This window comes from Myotis nattereri, assembly GCF_964212035.1.
Source record: "Myotis nattereri genome assembly, chromosome: 3".
Classification (NCBI taxonomy): Eukaryota; Metazoa; Chordata; class Mammalia; order Chiroptera; family Vespertilionidae; genus Myotis; species Myotis nattereri.
The window spans coordinates 59,589,668-59,610,743 of record NC_138077.1 but is presented as its reverse complement, the minus strand read 5'-3'; the positions used below and the strand labels follow the sequence as shown (position 1 = coordinate 59,610,743).

The 21,076-nt window shown below is 40.8% G+C and overlaps 2 protein-coding genes across 3 annotated transcripts in view; one reads left to right on the top strand and one right to left on the bottom strand.

Annotated features, from left to right (window-relative positions):
• The window catches only part of RABL3 (RAB, member of RAS oncogene family like 3), a 37,451-nt gene extending 22,900 nt beyond the window's left edge, over positions 1 to 14,551 (bottom strand). Inside the window, exons 1-2 of the mRNA XM_081086883.1 lie at positions 14,491 to 14,551; positions 10,117 to 10,208 (exon numbers count right to left, since the gene is read on the bottom strand). Coding sequence (XP_080943009.1) covers positions 10,117 to 10,208; positions 14,491 to 14,536 — 138 coding nt within the window. The 5' untranslated portion in view covers positions 14,537 to 14,551. The remainder of the gene's footprint in view (positions 1 to 10,116; positions 10,209 to 14,490) is intronic.
• Positions 14,552 to 14,715: 164 nt separating this feature from the next.
• The window catches only part of GTF2E1 (general transcription factor IIE subunit 1), a 46,526-nt gene continuing 40,165 nt past the window's right edge, over positions 14,716 to 21,076 (top strand). The window contains exons 1-2 of one of the 2 annotated variants that reach the window (XM_081086881.1): positions 14,716 to 14,821; positions 20,252 to 20,337. The gene's annotated coding sequence lies outside the window, so the exon portion shown is untranslated. The remainder of the gene's footprint in view (positions 14,822 to 20,251; positions 20,338 to 21,076) is intronic. The other variant, XM_081086882.1, reaches the window with a different exon arrangement.

Below are 21,076 nucleotides of genomic sequence, written 5' to 3'. Positions count from 1 at the left end.
AAGCACTATCTTCACTGATAAAGCTAATCTAGGGCAATGGAAACTAAAGAGAAAATAAACAAATAGGACCACATAAAAATAAAAACCTGAACAGCAAAAGATACCATCAATAAAACAACAAGAAAGCCCACTGCATGGGAGAACATATTTGCCAATGTTATCACCAATAAGGGTTTAATCTCCAACATTTACAGTGAACTCATACAACTTAACAAAAGGAAGATAAACAATCCAATCAAAAACTTGGCATCGGACCTAAATAGATACTTTTTGAAAGAAGACAGAAGGTAGGCCAAGAGACATAGGAAAACATGCTCAAAGTCACTAATTATCCGAGAGATGCAAATCAAAACAACAATGAGGTACCATCTCACACCTGTCAGAATGGCTATCATCAACAAATCAACAAACGACAAGTGCTGGAGAGGATGTGGAGAAAAAGGAACACTCGTGCACTGCTGGTGGGAATGCAGACTGGTGCAGCCCCTATGGAAGACAGTATGGAGTTTCCTCAAAAAACTAAAAATGGAACTCCCATTTGACCCTGTGATCCCACTTCTAGGAATATATCCCAAGAAACCAGAAACACCAATCAGAAAGGATATATGCACCCCTATGTTCATAGCGGCACAATTCACCATAGCTAAGATTTGGAAACAGCCTAAGTGCCCATTAGCAGATGAGTGGATTAAAAAACTGTGGTACAGCCCTAACCGGTTTGGCTCAGTGGATAGAGCGTCGGCCTGTGCAATGAAAGGTCCCAGGTTCGATTCCGGTCAAGGGCATGTGCCTTGGTTGTAGGCACATCCCCTGTGGGGGGTGTGCAGGAGGCAGATGATCGATGTTTCTCTCTCATTGATGTTTCTAACTCTCTATCCCTCTCCCTTCCTCTCTGTAAAAAATCAATAAAATATATAAAACAAAACAAAACAAAAAAACTGTGGTACATCTACACAATGGAATACTTCGCTGTGGTAAAAAAGAAGGAATTCTTACCATTTGCAACAGCATGGATGGAACTGGAGAGCATTATGCTAAGTGAAATAAGCCAGTCAGAGAAAGATAAATATCACATGACCTCACTCATTTATGGAATATAATGAACAACATAAACTGATGAACAAAAACAGATCCAGAGACAGGGAAGCATCAATCAGACCATCAAACCTCAGAGGGAAGGTAGGGGAGGGTGGGGGTAAAGGGGATGAGATCAACCAAAGGACTTGTATGCATGCATATAAGCCTAACCAATGGACACAATACCAGGGGGATGAGGGCATGAGTGGGGGAAGGGGTGGAGAGGCAATAGGGGGATAAGGACACATATGTAATACCTTAATCAATAAAGAGAGAGAGAGAAAAAAAAAAAGCTCAGCCACATTACTGAAGCTTTCTTGATCAGTCTCCCTTCCCTCCAAGACCCAAAACCAACCAGGGCGGTTTAGGTACTCCTACTTGCTGCTGAACACCCTGTACACATTTATCATTTCTAACCACACTGCTTTATTTATCTGCCAGTATGTCTTCTATTAGACTCTGAGCATAAGGACAGGATCATGTATTATTCATCTTTGTAGGCCCAGAAAATAGTATAGTACCCAGTACATATTAGATGCTTGGCTATGTTTGTTTAAATCAATACATAAATTTAGGCTATCTCACCCTCCAAGGTTTTATTATATTCACTTTATTATTTTTACTGAACACCAGTGCTTCTCAAGTACAGTTCTGAGAATGAACTAAATCAAAATTAATAGGAAGCTTGTTAAAAATAAAATTCTTGCCCTAGTCAGTTTGGCTCGGAGGGTAGAGAGGTGGCCTGCAGACTAAAAGGTCCAAGGTTTGATTCTGGTCAAGGGCACATACCTCGGTTGCAGGCTCCTGACCCTGGTCCAAGGCATGCAGGAGTAACCAATCATTGTGTCTCTCTCACATCGGTGTTTCTCTCTGTCTCTCCCTCTCCCTTCCATTCGCACTAAAAATCAATGAAAAAAAAATATCCTTGGGTGAGGATTTACTAGTAAAAAAAAAAAAAAAAAAAAAAGTCCCGAGTTTGATTCCGATCAAGGACATGTGTCCAGGTTGGGGTGTGTAGGAGGCAGCCGATCAATGATTCTCTCTCATTATTGATGTTTCTCTCTCTCTCTCCCTCACTCTCCCTTCCTCTCTGGGGGGGGGGGGGGGGGGGAGGAAAGAAAGAAAGAAAAGAAAAAGGATTCTTGGACCACTCTGGAGCTTTTAGGGTGGGGCTCAAAAAAATCTGTATTTTTAAAGAAAGCTCCCTAGGTGATTCTGTTACATAATTAAGTTTAGCAAGCATTGCAGTACACCACTTTTATCTCTAAAATTATTTCAAATGTCTAATGTTACCTCCCCTAAAAGACTAATTCCTCTAAGAATAGCCACTATGTAATACAATTCCCAGGTAGCATGCCCTCTTAGCATTGAATGTACCAAGTCTGCTACCCATATCCCTTTTGGCTTCACACAGTCCCAAGCCAGCTTGACAAAAATACCTTCCCTAATCACCTTTCATTGTTTCCCTCAAGAATTAGAAGAGGTGTCCTTCTTCCTTTCCAACTTGTTCAATTAATACTGTTTAACTTAATCCAAATGGAATGAGTCCTAAGAACTTTAAACCAGTGGCTTGTAGTTGGAACATTATATCTTTCACATGGGTGAGTGATCGCCAAAGGAAAGCTTGACATTATAAAAGTTATTGCTCTCAACACAATAAGTAGTTTCTTGGTGCTATACTAACAGTCCAACATGATGGGGGTGGGGATAATGCCAAACTATAAACAATGTGTTTTACACTTAAATAGGTCATCAAGGATTTAATAACGTCATTACGGACTTTAGAGTTATACAAGGAAAAATTTCGCAACAGGTAGCAAACAGTATGTGCTGATCATCAAATGGGAAAAAGGAGCCATACTCCCTAATACTGTTTCTCACTCAAAGTTGACTTTTTATTGGAAACCAAATCAAGACTAAGTACAAAAGGTTTTGTCTCATTTGAATAGTTTATTTATTGTTTGTAACTTTTAAAAAGTAAAATCAAATTTAGTAAAGAAAATAAGACACATCAAGAAAGAATGTTGGATGTTATAGATGCTAGTAAGTTTGGTCTGCATTATTATTATTATTATTAGAGAAATAAAAAGGTAGGAGGTCTTAGAAGACAGTTGGGAAAAAAGAGATGACAGAAAGAGCAACTACTAAAGTGCACCAGGGAGCAGGAACTGAATTTGTCTCATTCACTGCTATACAGGCATCTCTCAGAGATATGACAGGTTTGTTCCAGACCACTGCAATAAAGTGAGTGTCATAATAGAGCAAGTGATAATGTTTTCACTGGTGGAGGGTGTTGCCTTCAATTTGCAAAAATCACAACATCTATAAAGCACAATAAAGCAAAGCACAATAAAAGGTGGTAAGCCTGTACTTTCAATTCCTTGCAGTGTCTTATACTCAGCCGGTATGTAATATATGTACTGAATGAACAATGAATGAATGACTAGTATAGAGGTTGCTGTTAATTACTTCTCCTTTATAGTAACCTTGTTTTGCCTTCAGCCAAGCTCATTTCCTCTTTTAAAAGAAATCTTCACTTTTCCCTTCTATTCTGTATCCATTCACTCCTTTACTTAACCTCTATTTTTTAAAAATGTTTCTATTGATATCTGTAGAGAGACAGAGAGAGAAACATCAGTGAGAGAGAAACTGATTGACTGCTTCCTGCATGCTCCCTATTGGGGATGGAGTCCGAAACCTAGGCGTGTGCCCTGACTGGGAATCAAACCGGAGAACTCTTGGTGCATGGAAGGACACTTAACCAACTGAGCCACACTGGCCAGGGCCCTTTACTTAACCTCTACACTTTGTGAAAGACTGATTTAAACCTTTGTCTTTCTTTCCTCTCTGCCTACTCACATCATTTGGTTTCTGCCACTAACATTCCTTGCACCTTCGAAGGTCAGCACTGACTTCATCATCACCAAATTAAACTTTTTTTTCTTCTTAGTTCTTTTTTATTTTAATATATTTTTATTGATTTTGGAGAGGAAGGAAGAGGGAGAGAGAGACAGAAACATCAATGATGAGAGAGAATCATTGATCAGCTGCCTCCTGCACGCCCCACACTGGGGATGGAGCCTGCAACCCAGGCATGTGCCCTTGGCTGGAATCGAATCTGGGATCCCTCAGTCCGCAGGCCGACGCTCTATCCATTGAGCCAAACCGGCTAGGGCTTCTTCTCAGTTCTTACATCTCTATAGTATTTCATACTAAAAATCTCTTTGCTCTTGTGGTATTTTCATCATCTTGGCTATCCTCCTACCTTTTGATAAATCTTTCTCTGACCCCTCTTTCATCTTCAACTCTCTAAATATACCCCAAAGTTCTTCATCAGCTCTTCTCTTTTTACATGTTCTTTTCTGAAAACCTCATCATCTCTCATCTCCATACAGATGATTTCAACTCTGAATTTTCTCTTGAACTTCAACTCCTCATTTTCAAATGCTTTCTGGATAGCTTCAGGTGGATAACTTAGATACTGACCTTCATCACGTCCAGAACTGAATTTATTATAATTTTCTTCTCTTTCACCTATAATATACATCCTTTTTCTTGGGGTATAATCCATTCATCTGTTGCCCAGGCCACCCATTCAATCATCAATGCCAGTATAATTTTCTACTCTTCACAAACATCTCACCCTCTCCTAAATTGCTATAACACTAATTTTCTACATAAGTGCTGTTTATATAAGAACTTCCTGTGATGATAAAAATACCTAATATAGTAATATGTGACTACTGACCAGTTCAACTGAGGAACTAAATTTTTAGTTTAATTCATTAATTTAAATTTAAAGTGCCAACATGAGTCTAGTGGTTATTGTATTTAACAGCATTAGAATACTTTTTTCTTACTACCATTGTTCCTCTGGAACAAGAGTAAGTACAGAATAGCGGTCAAGAGCACAGGCTCTTGGACTTGACTGCCTGGGTCTGAATCCCAACTCCATCACTTATGATCAGTATGGCATTGTACAAGTAAGTCACTTAATATCTCTGTGCCTCCACTGCTTCATTGGCAAATAAGGACACTAATAGTAACTACCCTGAAGGTTATTGAGGGAATAAAATGAATCAGTATGTAAAATAGGTGCCTAATCTACCCAAAGGGTTAGCCATCATTCATTATTATTATTAAAGATCATTTCATTTATTTATACACCTTGTTCCACCCACTAGACCAGCCGTGGGCAAACTATGGCCCACGGGCCAGATCCAGCCCGTTTGAAATGAATAAAACTAAAAAAAAAAAAAAAAAAAAAAGACCGTACCTTTTATGTAATGATGTTTACTTTGAATTTATATTAGTTCACACAAACACTCCATCCATGCTTTTGTTCCGGCCCTCCGGTCCACTTTAAGAACCACTGTGGCCCTCGAGTCAAAAAGTTTGCCCACCCCTGTACTAGACCCTACTTCATATTCTTGGTGAAGATAGAGACTGCTTTTAAAAAAAAATTTCTCCCCAGTGCTTGCACATTCTTATGCTATCCAAAGAGGAAGTCAATAAATATTAATTGTATGAATATGTAAATTAGAGTTAAAATCCCATTAAAGTGAACAAGAAATGACAAACCAATTTCCTTATTTATAATCTGTGAAAAGATTAAGTTTTGTAAGTCTTGTTTTCATAAATAAAAGTACCCAAGCATTCATATTAATCCCATTAGACTTGGTGCCACAAAATTAGAAGACAGGAATGAAGAATACCACAAAATAAAACTTTTCTGCTTTCAGTTTAGTTATGAACACCTCTGCAGTGCATCCGAAATCCAAAATGTTAATAATTGCTGAGTATATACATTAAGCTCATTAGCTTCATCTAGTACTTGAAATTAAACAATTACATTATCACCTTTATCACTGCTATTTTTAGCTGGCTCTTAAACAGATGTGAAATGAGCTAAATGAGACAACTGTTAGTGTACTCATGGATCTATCCTTTTCACAGGTGTCAATAACAGAGAAGCTAAAATCCTATATAATAAAAGCCTAATATGAAAATTGTCCCCTCGACTGGGAGTTCGACCGCGCACTATGACATGCGCTGCCCACCAGGGGGCAGTGCAGAACATGATGGATGTAGGCCATGTGGCGCTGGCAGCGGGCAGCAGTAGAGGCACTGCTGGCCCTGATGGACCCTGACGAGAGCCGGACTGTGGTGGGATGGTGGAGCGGGTGAGCAGGCAACACCAGGCCAAGGCAGGTGCGAGCGGGGACCTGATCGCCCTGCAGATAGCGACCAGCGGCGGTGGCAGGGGGTGGGGCTGTTGCCCGGCACCCAGGCACTGAGGGAGCCAGGTAGGGGGCTGAGACGGGGAACTGGGGGTGGGTGGTAGTGACCAATCTCCTGCGGCACCTGGGCGGGGGGCTACAACCTTTCACCGGCTACCTGGGGGTGGGGGTGACGAGGATGGAGGTGTGGTGAGAATGTGCGGGATCTGCCAAGCTTGCTCTCACTCCCCTTGCTAACGCTTCCACAAGATGCCAGAGCTTGCGAGCCAGGGAAGTCCCTCCACACTCAGGTGCTGGACACCCGCGAGGAGCCCACCCTGCACCTGCGCGGCCTCTTCCAGGTGAGCCAGGCCATAGCCACCTGGGCTGTAGGGGCAGGTCGGGCTCCCCATGGGTTCACGCAGGAGCTGGTCTGTGAGGCTGGCTGGGAGAGAGCGTGCTGCCCCCGCGGCTTCCGTGCAGTGCTACTGGGCGGCCCAGAGGCCCACACTGCACCTTGGCCATGGCGTCCGGCCATGCTCATCACATCTCCGCGTGGGGACTCGGGCAACATGACTCAGGTGGAGGGGGGCACGTGGGGGCCTGCGGGCTCAGGTGCTGCCCAGGGCCCAGAGGTCAGCTGGGACCTGCCCTTCTACACCAGATGCTTGCGCTTCGATCGCCACCCAGGCCTAGAGACCACACCCATGCACGAATTTTGTGCATTGGGCCTCTAGTTGCAATATAAAAGCTGCTAGGAAGAAAGTGTTCAAAGCTACTTAAGTAAAGGCTTTATCAGATTTAATCATTCTTGCTAAAGGGAAGAAATGTTCACTTTATAATAAAAATAGTCAAAAGGATTTACATATCTATGACAACTTTACCTAAGATTATCGTTTACTTATGTTGCCATTAAAGAAATGCATTCTTTTCAAAGATCCATCAGCCCAAGATACAAAGAAGAGTAATAAGAGCAAGGTCCCTTTCAGTGTCACATGCTCCATTCTTCCACAATAAGCAATTTAGGCCAGGGTAGCTTTAAAGGAGTCAATTAGTATCACACTCATTCTCATTCCAGTAAAATTATTCACATTTCATGACATTTGTCTTTGACTACTATAGTCTTTATTCCAGTGTTCCTTGGAACTATGGGGAGAGTTCAAAAATCTGCAGTCTATTATGCTAAGCGAAATAAGCCAGTCAGAGAAAGACAAGTATCACATGATCTCACTTACATGTGGAACCTAATTTACAAAATAAACTGCCAAACAAAATAGATCCAGAGACATGGAAGCATGGAACAAAATGATACCAGATTTCAGGGTAACTGAAAACTTCCTGAGATTGGGAATGAGACAAGCATGCCCATTGTCACCACTTCTACTGAACATTGTACCAGAGATTTAGCCAACCCAACATGAAGTGAGGGGGGGAAAGGTAAATTACATGAGCAGACTAAGCTCTGGTTAGGGATAAGAAGGGCAGGACAGGGATAAAGGGCAGGGAGCAGAAAATTGAACTAAAGGTCAATTTAAAATTGTAAAGCGCTATACTTTAACTTTGCTTCTTAAGCTATGATCCTCTCTACAAACTTGTAGGCTAGGTAAAGCAGGTATTATTAACTTCAACTTTGCTAAGACTCAGGGAAGTAAAATGATTCATTTAAGGTCACTCTTTAAGAAGCAAAAGGCAAAATGAAGACTGTCTCAGGCAGTGGGAGTTTAAATCTAAGTTTGTTCTTCTTGTTTTGTTTTGTTTTTCAATATGTCTTCTCACAGAAAGGGAGCTAGAAAAGTGCAAAGGAAAATTTTGTGCAGAACTTGCTACTCAGTCTCCCAAACTTAAATAAAGTTGCCACTGAACTCATTATCTAGAATTTGTTTTTCTTCCATATCTAAGAATTTGAGGACATGGTAGGTTGAAATGGCAGAAAGGTACCCCCTGACTTTACATGCATAGAAATGTCATAAACTATTAAAAAATAAATAAAGAGGACAAGCTCAAAAGACAGGAAAATCCCCAGATGCTGGAAATGAAGAAAGAACTTAAAATCAGAGTGAGAAGTGGGAACTGACCTAGATTCAGAATAGCTTCAGGGTCTGGTCCCTGGAGTTTTAGTGCCCATCCAGGAATAGAGATTTGTTTTCCAGTTTTTAAGGCAAGAGTACATGTGGGTGAGTGACAAAGACCAGACTATAGTTCTCTTCATGAAATCTGGACCCATGATGAGCTACCCTGTCAGTGCAAGAGAGTAGGAAAAACTCTATCCACTGGCTCAGGAAAACATGAAAAATAAAAAACTTTCTATCAGTGACCTCACATAGGGGTAATAGCGAATAGACAAAAAGGCCCCAAGAAATGGAAACCATAGGCCTATGCTATAATTGAGTATTATGGGAATTTACATGATCTAAATGGCATGGAAACTCCTAAATGAGAAATTACAAGGACCACTGAAATCCCAAGGGCTCTGATAGCAAGTGAAATGAAAAAGCACTGACTGGACTTTCACAACACAACATATAGGACTTCCATAGGAACAGGAAAAATATCTTGCTCAAGATGTGATCATCTTCAAACAATTACACACCATACAAAAAGATACATTTTCATGGAGTCAACATATACAACAAAAAGGATACCTACCAACCACCAAGAAAAAATTAGAACATTCCAAAAGAAACGATAAAATAGTATGTTTAAAATGATTAAAATAAAAAAGTAAAAGCATAACTAAAGATTAGGATATTCTGAAAAATTTTGACATTTGCAATAGAACCAAAAAGAATATCTAAAAACTATAGTTACGAAAATGAAAAAAACTGAGTGGATATATTAAAAGCACATTAGTCATAGTTGAAGTGATTCTTAGGTAACTGAAATACATCATCCAGAATGAACTGAGGAGAAATAAAAAATAGAAAACATGAAAGTACATATAAAAGATATAGAGGAGAAAAATCTAATAGAAGTTCAAAAGGAGAAGATTGAAGGAATGAAGGAAGACAGACAATAGCTAAAATTTTTGAAAAGTGAAGACAGCCATGAAAAGCACAACTTCTGAATAGAATGACTAATAACTAATCCATACCTAGACATAGGTTAGCAAAACTACGTAACATTAAAGATTTCTGATGAAAGATTTCTAATCAGCAGCAAAATAAGTCACAGAACTTAGTTAGTCAAAGAACTAAAGGAAAATAACTGTCAATCTAGCTAACAATCATCCCTTCCCTACCTATTTCTTAACTCAGTGGAGAGAGGTATGCCAGCAGAAGAGATACTTGGATTGGAGTAGCTGGAATTAGCCAACACCAACAATATCTGGGAAGACACTTAATTCTATGGAAACTGTACCTGTGTCTCCTAAATGTAAGGTGGAACTGATGACCTATACATGAGGCTCCAAAAGCTTTTGCCTTTGCACTATTTCTAGCCAAAAGCTGGATTTTTCAGTGGCAAAGGCTTAGAATTAATTATGGAGCATGTAAAGTGAACTCTACATACATAGCATAGCAATTAAAACTGAAGTCTCTAAAATCAGACTAATGGGGATCAAATCTTGACTGCTTGTTAAGCACTGAGTGAATCTGGTCATGTTACTTTACTACTCTATGCCTTAGTTTCTGCAGCTATTATCTCACAGTTTAAAAACTATCAAATAAGGAAAGACATGTAAAGCATAGTATCTAGCACAGAGTATGTGCTTAATAAAGCCCAGTTATTATCATTACTTAGTTTTGATCATAGTACTATAATTTGATTACATAGTTGGAACAAATTAATTTTACTATGACTACTAAGAAAATAGGAAACATACTCTCACATCTACCGAGCAGCCCACAGTCCATGATGGATTTCCCAGCACTTGATTTTGGCACAGAAGATGAACTAGTGAAGATTTCCCAACACCTGTGAAAGATATAAGAACTCAGGTTATATAAGAGACATGCTGAAATCTGATGGCAAAAATATAACTGAGAATATGCAGTAATAATGGTATGTAAACTATGGTTGTTTAAAGGATGTTCATACCATACCAAGCATTTAATAAGCTTTATTAATAAGTAAATGGTCAAGGAGGGCATGTTAAAACATAGAATGCTGGGTCCTCCTCCCAGCTTCCTATTCAGCAGGTCTGTTGTGGAGCTCAAAGATTTTGCACTTCTAACAAACTCCTTGGTGATGCTGATGCTACTTGTCCAGGGGCCTTGCTTTGAGAACTACTGTTCTAGGGCACTTTCATAAGAACTAGTCCTTCCCTTTTGAATGATTTCATCTATTCAGCCTTTTTTAGAATTGTAGACTATTAACAGATGTTGGAGGTAATGCTCTATCCTGATTACCAATGGAGAGGTCTCTTCCATGGCACCATTAGATGATCTTTCAGATGGTGCTTGAACACTGTCAGTGACAGGGACTCACCATTTCACAATTCCTTATTTAGACACTCCAATTCAGGCAGCCAACCCCTTGGCCCAGCTTTACCCTCTGGAAAAAAGAGAACAACTCTACTCCCTCTTCTACATCATGGCCCTTTACCTTAAGACAGCACTTTATTTTCCTGCAGCTCTCCTGGATTCAGGGCAATCTATATGAGGGGGGGAAGAAAATGAGTTTCCATTTACATGATGGAGTCACTCATATAATTAACAGCAGTCTGATGCCATTATGACAAGCATGGTTGATGAATCTTCATGCATCATTTGTTGTATAAAAAATTTAGACCATCTCTTTGTGTGCAATTTTATGTATGAACCTATCATTTATGTTTATTTTTTATTATATGAGTTTATATTTACAGACAATCAGAAAGTATTTATTTATTTATTTATTTATTTATTTATTTATTTTATTGATTTTACAGAGAGGAAGGGAGAGAGATAGAGAGCTAGAAACATCGATGAGAGAGAAACATTGATCAGCTGCCTCCTGCACACCTCCTACTGGGGATGTGCCCGCAACCAAGGTACGTGCCCTTGACCGGAATCGAACCTGGGACCTAAAAGTCCACAGGCTGATGCTCTATCCACTGAGCCAAACCAGTTACGGCTAGAAAGTATTTTTTAAAAAGAAGAAAAAATCACCTGAAGTGCACTATTGTCAACATGTAGGTTTAATTCCATAAGCAGGGTTTTCTGTAAGGGGATTCTTACTGTAAATATGTAAATGGTATACTTGAAAACAATAAATCATAAGGCTCTGTTTACACATCTGGTTTTGTCTGGAATATACTACCTATTCTTCCCCACCCTCACCCTCCATTGGCCTGGTGACTTAAATTTGTCAAGACTCAGCATCATTCTAGTTATTGTCATTTTTGAGTTCACACAGGTAGAACTAAGCACATTATCCACCATCCTCTGGGTCTCCACTGTGCCCTGTACACTGTTCTACAGAACACTTAAAACACATTACACTTGTTTATAGGTTTTAGGTTTTATTCACTGTTTAATTTTAATTTCTTTGAGGATTAGGACTGGGTTTTACTCACCTTTTAAAAAAAAATCTCCAATACTCAGAACAGGTCCTTAAATAGTACTTATTTAACGACTAAAATTTTCCATGTTATTACAATCTTCCTAAACATATTTACTATCTCCTTTATAATTCAGAACACTGACATAATAATTTACTTAACTATTCCCTAATTACTAGATATTTATGGAGTTTTAAAATTTTCACTATGCCAAAAAAAGATTTGTTTAAATTTAAAATTATTTTGCCCGACTGTGGTAGCTCAGTGGATTGAGCCATCAACCTATGGACCAAGAGGACCCAGTCAGGGCATATGCCCAGGTTGTGGGCTCAATCCCCAGTAGGGGCGGCCGGAGGCAGCCAATCAATGAGTCTCTCTCATCACTGATGTCTCTCTCTCTCCCTCTCCCTTCCTCTCTGAAATCAATAAAAATATTTTTTAAAAATGCATTCATGCCCTAACTGGTTTGGCTCAGTGGATAGAGTGTCGGCCTGCGGACTGAAGGGTCCCAGGTTCGATTCCAGTCAAGGGCATGTACCTTGGTTGCAGGCACATCCCCAGTAGGCTGTGTGCAGGAGGCAGCTGATGGATGTTTCTCTCTCATTGATGTTTCTAACTCTCTATCCCTCTCCTTTCCTCTCTGTAAAATCAATAAAATATATTTTTTAAAAATGCATTCATTTTCTGGGGGGGAAGGGGGGAAGAGGAAGAGGCCCAATGTAATTAAATAAATACCAGCTGTAAATATTAGTTGTTGGTAATGTATCAAGCTCATCCCTTGTATCTGAAATAATAAAGAGAATCAGTATGCTCATGTTAGTGAGACTTTCAGGATTCCTTACTAAATTATCAAATATATCTAAGGGATACAAAACAAATCTCTATATCCCAAGTCATTCCTTTATGTATTTGTAAAATCCTCCAAATTTCACGAGGGAAATAAGCCTTTATTCAAAAGGAAACTTTAAAGGCTGAATACAAAGACAGATGAAGTGTAAGTATATTCTAACCTGTCTGATAGTAAATCACTGTTAAAAGGGAACTGATAAAAAGGCAATAACTGACTTTGTACATATAGCCTAACGTCAGTGAATGTGTAACAAGATCAGTCACTTTCCTGGTGGGCATGACTGTCTTCTGTTTTACAACTAAACTATAATGAACAAACAAAATAAAGCCTACTAACTGCCTGATCAGTTTCTACCATTTAATGCAGCAGCCAATTCAATCCTGCTACATAATTGACACCAGCTATAAACCCAGCAGTGTCTGCTCTGTAGTACATACTTAAGTGTTTTTTGTGTTATTGTTGTTGTTTTTTGGGCGGGGAGCGGGGAGCTGGGGGGGGGGGGGAAATCTGCTAGTTGCAACAATATCTAACATGAAGGGGCTGTAAATGTAATAAAAAAGGAAATTATAAAAGAGACACCCACTTCACATACCATGAAATTGTGTTAGCCCTGTATTCCAATTCTAAATCCTACCTTGATGATACACTTGCCAAATCCCTTTAGACCATCATTACTTTATCTGTGAAATGTAGTGATTTTATTAACTTCAGCATCACTTCAAGCTAAAGAACTGGAGTTGACATAAATGGATTATGTTCATAGGATTTCATAACGGGGTTTTCTTAGGGGATTTTAAATGATGCTCTCTGTAAAATATTTTAGAATGTAAATAATCTTCAGGCAAGGTGAAAAGGTTTCTGACCTCCTCCCTTCCCCAGCAATGTGGTTCAGTCCTGTAAGGGTAATCTTCAAGCTTTCTGAGGTATGCCCTCTCCACCTCCAAGTGTCTGGCACAATGTCTTTGCTCACAGCACACATTTCAAAGGTCAACTCCAGAGAAGCACAACTATGAAATGCAAGGTCAGCATTTATTCCAAGCTCATAAGGAGCACAGGAGCGGAGGTACGGTGCGAGGGACAAGGACAGTGAGGTGGGAGGGGGAGATACAGGATTCCAAATGTCCAAGGTGTAAAAAAGGATTTTAAAACTAGGGATAAACTGGGGCTCGGCATGAAGTCCCAGTTAATTCATAAAAGGCCCTTAATTTCTCTTTCTCACAACCTAGCACGGAATAGGTTTTCAATTAAGATCCAAGAGAAGAAAGAAATCAAGCCCCACTGAGAGTAAAACAGGATTACCCTCCACTATCTCATTTCATAACACAGCTTCGTGTTTAAGTATGTGGACCCCGGGTTCAAACCGGTTCTCTCAGTTACATTTCGCCGCCACACTCTTCTCATCTGTAAAATGGGGCAACAGGGCTACTCTCCGGATTAAATGAGTGAATATACGCAACGAACTTAGAACAGTGTCATTGTTCTGAGTGCACGTTCGGCTTCCTTAGTAAGATCTCCTGAAGGCACGGTCCTAGCTTCTGTTTCCTTAGCACCGCGCGCAACAGAATACTCAATGTCTGCATGTCTTGTAAAACAAAGGAACCGACGCTACGCGCTAGGTTACGACCGTCCAGGAGACCGACGTGGAAAGCGGCGAAGGCGGAGAAAGGCCGCGACTCCGCGCCCCCGGCCCACGCGAGGCCGCCACTTGGTCAAACAGAGCAAAGTCCTCTGGGAAGTGTAGTCTTTAGGCCTCGAGAGGGATTTCAGCCACGGGCCCGAGCGATTTAGTTGGCGGGGGGAGGGAGTCGTAGTTAGCGAATAATTCAAAAGTGTTGGTAGCCCGAGAGGTGGGTGAAGCCGCTCACCTGAGTCTCCCAACACCAGGACCTTTACCCGATCCAGGGACGCCATCTTGCCACTGCCTTCCGGGGTTCACGCCTGCTCCTGATTTTAAGCCAATCAGAGCTGGGCACGGAGGGCGGAGCCTTCCCTGTCATTGGCCAATCGGAGTGCGACTCGCCTCACGGACGGCTTCGCTGTGCTGATTGGCCGGCTCGGTTGAAAGTAGCGGGTGGCTCCCAAAGCTGGTCGCAGGAATAAGGCGTTCTCTTTGTCGCACGAATGGCGAGGCTCGCTGGAGCCGGTAGTTGAGGCGCTGAGGGAAGCTGTAGTGCCAGTGTTCGAGGATTCGCCTGGGTAAACCTTGTTCCCTGTTCCTTGTTCTGGGTTCCCTGCCCGGAGTCGTGTTTCTCCTTTTCGCTCCTTTCTCCTTAGCTACGCTCCCCCTCTCAGCTGCTCTCTGGACTGGGTTCTCTAAAGAGCCACGGAGCCCGGAGCGGCCCGTGTGCGACCTCGGGCAGGACCGTGGGCTCCACCGCGTGTGGCCCCCGCACTCGGCTGGCAGAATCCGAGGGAGTCGGGGGTCGCGCAGTGTGGGGATGAGTGGACATGACTGCACCGGGCTCGTGGGGGGCAGCTGGGTCCAGAGGTTTCGCGGTGGCCTGCAGCTTTCCTATGTAGGAAGGCGTGGAGAGACCATGAAACCTGGTAACTGAAAAAAAAAAAAAAAAAAAAAAAAAACCCAAAAATCCCACTGCAGTTAAATGTATAAGATTCAAATTCGTATAGAACTGGCATAGTAGTATATTGGAATAATCGCCTGGATTAATAAACTGGACCCCCCCCCCCCGCAACCAACCTCTTCTTTCTCCGTTTATGTTATACCCTGAGCATCATCTTTTAAAATTGCAGATTTGGCCCTGTTGCTTCCTGCCTAAAACCATTTGAAGTTTAAGAAGAGGGATCCCACTACTGGCCTGTCCTTTTCTGCTCTGGAAGCCGCGGGGGAGGCAGTAGAGTGTGGGGAAGTTGGCGGGACGGGCCTTGGGAAGAACACGTGCTTGGGGGAGCTCCTGGGAGGTTTAGGGCAGCCCCTGACGAGCGGGGCCGGGTTTTGAAAAGTCAGGGGTGAACGTGATATCCCCGTTCTCAGGGAGATAGGAGAGTCCAGGTCTACTCGCTGCAAGGAAGGAGGTTGGGAAAGAGCCCCGGGAGCTTGTGAAATGGGCTCGATCACACTGAGCTATTCAGGGGGAATCTAATCTGGGAAGGTCTCCGAGGAAATGCCGTTTGAGGTGCGAAGGATGATTAGAAGAGAGTTTGAGCAGGGAGAACAGAATGTGCAAAGGCCTGGAGGTGGGGAAGGCGTAGGTAGGTGGCTGATGGAGTTGAGAGCGTGCCAGTGTGGCTGGAGATAAGAATGACGGGGACAGACTGTGTAGGGAACTCATTCATCTCCCTTTTGTTCCTCCAGCTCTGTGCCTGGTGCAGTGTCGTTCTTCAGTGTTTGTATGCCTGTCGTGCATAGGATTCAAAAACAAGATCTTTGGGGAGCTGTGCTGGGTAGGGAGGGAGGTGAGACTGGGAGGGACTGAGACGCTGAAGCAAAGAAGAAGAAAAAAAGGGATTGCCCTGAGAGGTTACAAACTTAAAAAATTTCCAGAGCCGAAACCGGTTTGGCTCAGTGGATAGAGCGTCGGCCTGTGGACTGAGAGGTCCCAGGTTCGATTCCGGTCAAGGGCATGTACCTGGGTTGCGGGCACATCCCCAGTAGGAGATGTGCAGGAGGCAGCTGATTGATGTTTCTCTCTCATCGATGTTTCTAACTCTCTATCTCTCTCCCTTCCTCTCTGTAAAAAAATCAATAAAATATATTTAAAAAAAAAAAATTCCAGAGACCAGTCAGTCAAGCTCTTTCCCTGTTTAAAAGTGACAGCTGCTTTTCAGCTTTTTTTTTCTTCTTCTTCTTCTTTTTTTTTTCATATGGGAACCTGGTCTCACTTTTCCTCAGATATTTCCAGTTTTCAAGAGGAGCTGAAAGTTGAGATTTATGTGAAATCCCACTATTTTTAATGTTGGCAGCTAACTCAGAACATTTTCAAGACATTCTTCTGGTCAAACAGTGTGGTAGAGGCTGCCAGTTTGGGACCTCGGACTTAAATAATTTAAGAAATCCAGAGATTGAGTAGGAGATTTAGCATATGTGGGGAAGTAGACGTGATAGAGAAGAGAAGGCAGTGGTCAGGAAGGACGATTTTAGAAGGGAGAAATTTCGAACGAGGTGGCATGATTTCTTTCCTGAGCTTGTTTAGTTCATTCAGCTACCTGCTGGACATCTTCACAGGAATATTCTGTAGTACCTCCTCAAAGAGAAGCAACTAAAAGTGAATGCCTCATTTCTTTCAAACCTGTTCCTCTGCAGGTGTTAGCCTATTTTTTCATAGGAGTACTTTTCTTGGTTACACTGGCTTAAAACAAATAGCTGTATCTTTTTGTATTAATAACATTCTTGTTTAATGGTTATAGCGTTTCAGTTTTATAAGATGAAAAGAGCTACGGAGATGGATGGTGGTGATAGTTATACGATCTTATGAATGTATTTAATACCACTGGACTGTATACTTAGAAATGGTTAATTGGTAAATTTTGTTATGTGTATTTTACCATAATAAAACATTTATTTAAAAATAAATGTTTATTTGGTTAAAAAAATAACTACTTAAAAATGTACTGCTTTTTTAAATCCCATTTCCAATATATTATTGGGCCCTTTTGATTGTGTTTCTGAAAAGTAGAATTATCTAGGGAGCATCCTGTTCTCTTGCAATAGTTTGCTCTCTTTCTTAGTTCAGGTTTGATTACTATAGCTCCTAATACTTCCATATACGTCCCATCTTCACTTACCTCGATCCAGTCTTCATATTGTTGTAGAGTCACTTTTCTAAACAGGAGTTCTTAGTATGAATACCAATAATGGAACTCTTATGATGCCACCTCTGTAAGCAGCGTATTTTTCATGGATTATTTCATTTAATCCATGCATCAACTCTATGAGGAAGGAACTGCTAATCACTTTTTATGCATGAGGAAACAATTTTCAGGGCCACAGGTTAAGAAATGGTGGAACCTGGGATTCAAAACCCAAAACGATTGGACTGAAGAGTCCTCATGTCACTCCCTTGCTCTAATCGTTAGGACCCTCTAAGTCAGTGGTTCTCAACATTGTCTGCACATTAGAATCACCTGGGAATCTTTTTAAAATCCTGATTTCTGGGCCTCATCCTCCAGAAATTCTTTCTTTGTTATGGGGTGGGGCCAAAACATTAGTAACGAAGAAACAGAATTTCCGGAGGATGAGGCCCAGAAATCAGGATTTTGAAAAGACTCCTAGGTGATTCTAATGTGCAGCCAAGGTTGAGAACCACTACTCTAAGTTGTTTCAGGCAGTGGAAACAGCAGAGGGTCCTCAATGCATGATGTGTGTTGGCATAATATGTCATAGCCAGTCACCAGATTTGTTTGGAGTAGTGGTCAGGGATTTTTTCTGTTTATTGGAGTCACCTAAAGAGCTTTTAAAATATGATGCCTAATCTGATCCTCCCAGACCAGCCGAAACAGAATCTCTGGGAATGGGGCCCACTTGGGTACTTTCAGATGCTTCCTAGATGGTTTTACTTTACAGCCAGGGTTGAGAACCATTGATTCCAGAATATGGAGTGTATGTTGTGGGAGGTCAGGGAGGGGAAATAATGTTGGAAAAGTAGGTTATTTTGACATTTGTCTGCCATTCTTTGGTCTGTTGGATGTTTCTGAAGCCGTGTTTTGTGTTCTGCCAATCATTAAGCATATAAAAAACACAAAAACAGCTGTGTTCAAGTACAGTGTATCAACTAAATTAGAAAGGAGAGCAAAATGCATCTGATAGTATGCTCTAGATCAGTGATTGCGAACCTATGACACGCATGTCAGAGGTGACATGCGAACTCATTTTTTTGGTTGATTTTTTTTTGTTAAATGGCATTTAAATATATAAAATAAATATCAAAAATATAAATCTTTGTTTTACTATGGTTGCAAATATCAAAAAATTTCTGTATGTGACACGGCACCAGAGTTAAGTTAGGGTTTTTCAAAATGCTGACACGCCAAGCTCAAAAGGTTCGCCATCACTGCTCTAGATACTTTGGTGTTGAACCCAGGCACTTGCTTGGCACCCTTGATCCTTGGAATAACAGGAAGGTGGTAAGACCACAGTTTTGGATCTAGGTTCTACTTTGTTATTTCATAGTCAATGCCTGAAGGTTTACAATAGGAAATATATATTTAATTGTAACTAACTTTCCTTTTATTTCTTTCTTTATTGCATGTAGGGCATTATATCCGCACCCCCCCCCCCTTCTCCAAATGTGTATAGATTGGTTATTTAGGAATATCTTTTTAGTATAATACTGTGAATATAAAAATATTTCTTATGAAAGGAGATACTGTTGATAGCCACTGATTTGAAATAAAAAGATTCAGTAGATAGCAGTGTTAATAACAAAAGATGATTCCTTTTTGAAATTATTCAGTGGGATGTCTCCTAAAAATTTCCCTATGGTATAGGGAATTTCATTTGACAGTATGTCTGGATAGCCTGACCATTTTTACTTTGGGACATATTAAATCTATATGGAAGCTATTCTTTTTTTAAAAAAAAATGTTTTAATTGATTTTTTTTTTTTTTTTGAGAGAGAAACATCAATGTGAACATCAATTGGTTACCCCCTGTACCCACTCTGACCAGGGATCTACCAGGGAACAACCCGCAATCTGGGTGTGTGCCCTGACTAGAAATCAAACCAGCAGCCTTTTGGTGCATGGGACAATGATCAACCAACTGAGCCACCCCCACAAGGGCGATGTGGGGGCTGTTCCTACTAATAAGTGCTTCCTAAGCACATTACTTACATTCTCATTTATTCATCACAACAACCTGATTGAGATAGCTGATATTGTTATTTCGCTAGGAGAATAAAGTATGGCTTGTGGTGATTTAAGTGATTTGCTTAGGATCACACAGCTACTAAAACACAGGTTGTCCAACTCTGACTTCCAAAGCCTATCCTTTAAAACAATCACGTGAAAGTCTAGCCCATGCCATTTTGGGCTTCAAAAAGAAAGCTTTTTGGGTCATGATATAAGAATTGGGTACAATTGTTTTGCAAGGAGGTCCAGTATTTAAGGATATCTTGGGGTGTGTGTTTGTTTGCTTTTTAAGGACTATATGGTATTAATTGATTAATAGATTTAAGTTAACAAGGTTGGTAAAGCTATCTAGATCTAAGTGTTAATTTCTTTCATATTTGTAGTAATAATTTTGCTAAGCGTCCCAGTTGGTGATTACTTACGTGTTTTTTGGTTTGTTGTGATTTTACATATGACTGTGTAAAACATTCTAGGTCTATTCTGAGAGAAAATTTTTTAAATTATATTTTTTAACCCTCACCTAAGGGTATGTTTTTATTTATTTTAGAGAAGGAGGGAGGGAGGGAGGGAGAGAGAGAAAAATACTGATGTGAGCACTAACTGGTTTGGCAGAGTGGATAGAGTGTCCGCCTGCAGACTCAAGGGTCCCAGGTTTGATTCCGGTCAAGGGCATGTACCTTGGTTGCAGGCACATACCCTGTGGGGAGTGTGCAGGAGGCAGCTGGTCCATGTTTCTCTCTCATCGATGTTTCTAACTCTGTATCCCTCTCCCTTCCTCTCTGTACAAAATCAATGAAATATATTTTTTTTTTTTTAAAGAAAGAAAAATACTGATGTGAGCACTGATTGGAAGCCTCCTGTACCCCCTAACCGGGGATCTACCAGGGAACAAACCTACAACCTGGGTATGTGCCCTGACTTGCAATTGAACCTGTGGCCCTTTGGTGCACAGGATAGTGCTCCAACCAACTCAGCTATACCAGCCAGGGCTATCTTGGTAGAAAAATTTTTCTCAAGAAATAAAGACACTTTAAGGTTATGCTAATGGTTAGACTTCTTGCGGGGGGGGGGGGGGGGGGGGGTGGGGTGGGGGGAAGGGGGGGAGTTGGGTGTAACCCAGCATTTCCAAATATCTATAGCAGCGATTTTCAATTGGGGTACTGCCACAGACATGCTGATGTGCCACAAGAATTTTTAAAACATGGAATACCTGGCTATTTAAAAGACCTCTTTTCCCTTAGATTGTCCAATAAAAATATGATAGCAGTCAATACACCATAACCGGTGTGCCATGGAAGTTACAAATTAATTTATATGTGCCATGAGATGAAAAGGGTTGAAAATCACTGATCTATATAGCATTAAGACTAATAAGACTTTATTTAATTTTTTTGTGTTTCTCTTACTGAAATAAAGTGGGTTTGATAAGTATCATTGCTATAAGTAATGTTAATTTTTTTAATCAAACACATTGTAGATCATGAAAATAATCATTTAAGAAATATGCCAAGCTTTTTAGGTGTAATATTTTGTATACTCGGAGGAAAATCTTGTTCTCTGTTAAATGTTTTGGCATTATAAGTCTTATAAAACAATGTTCTGAGTGCCTTTATGGCACTCCAAGAATAATGATAGCTACCTAAT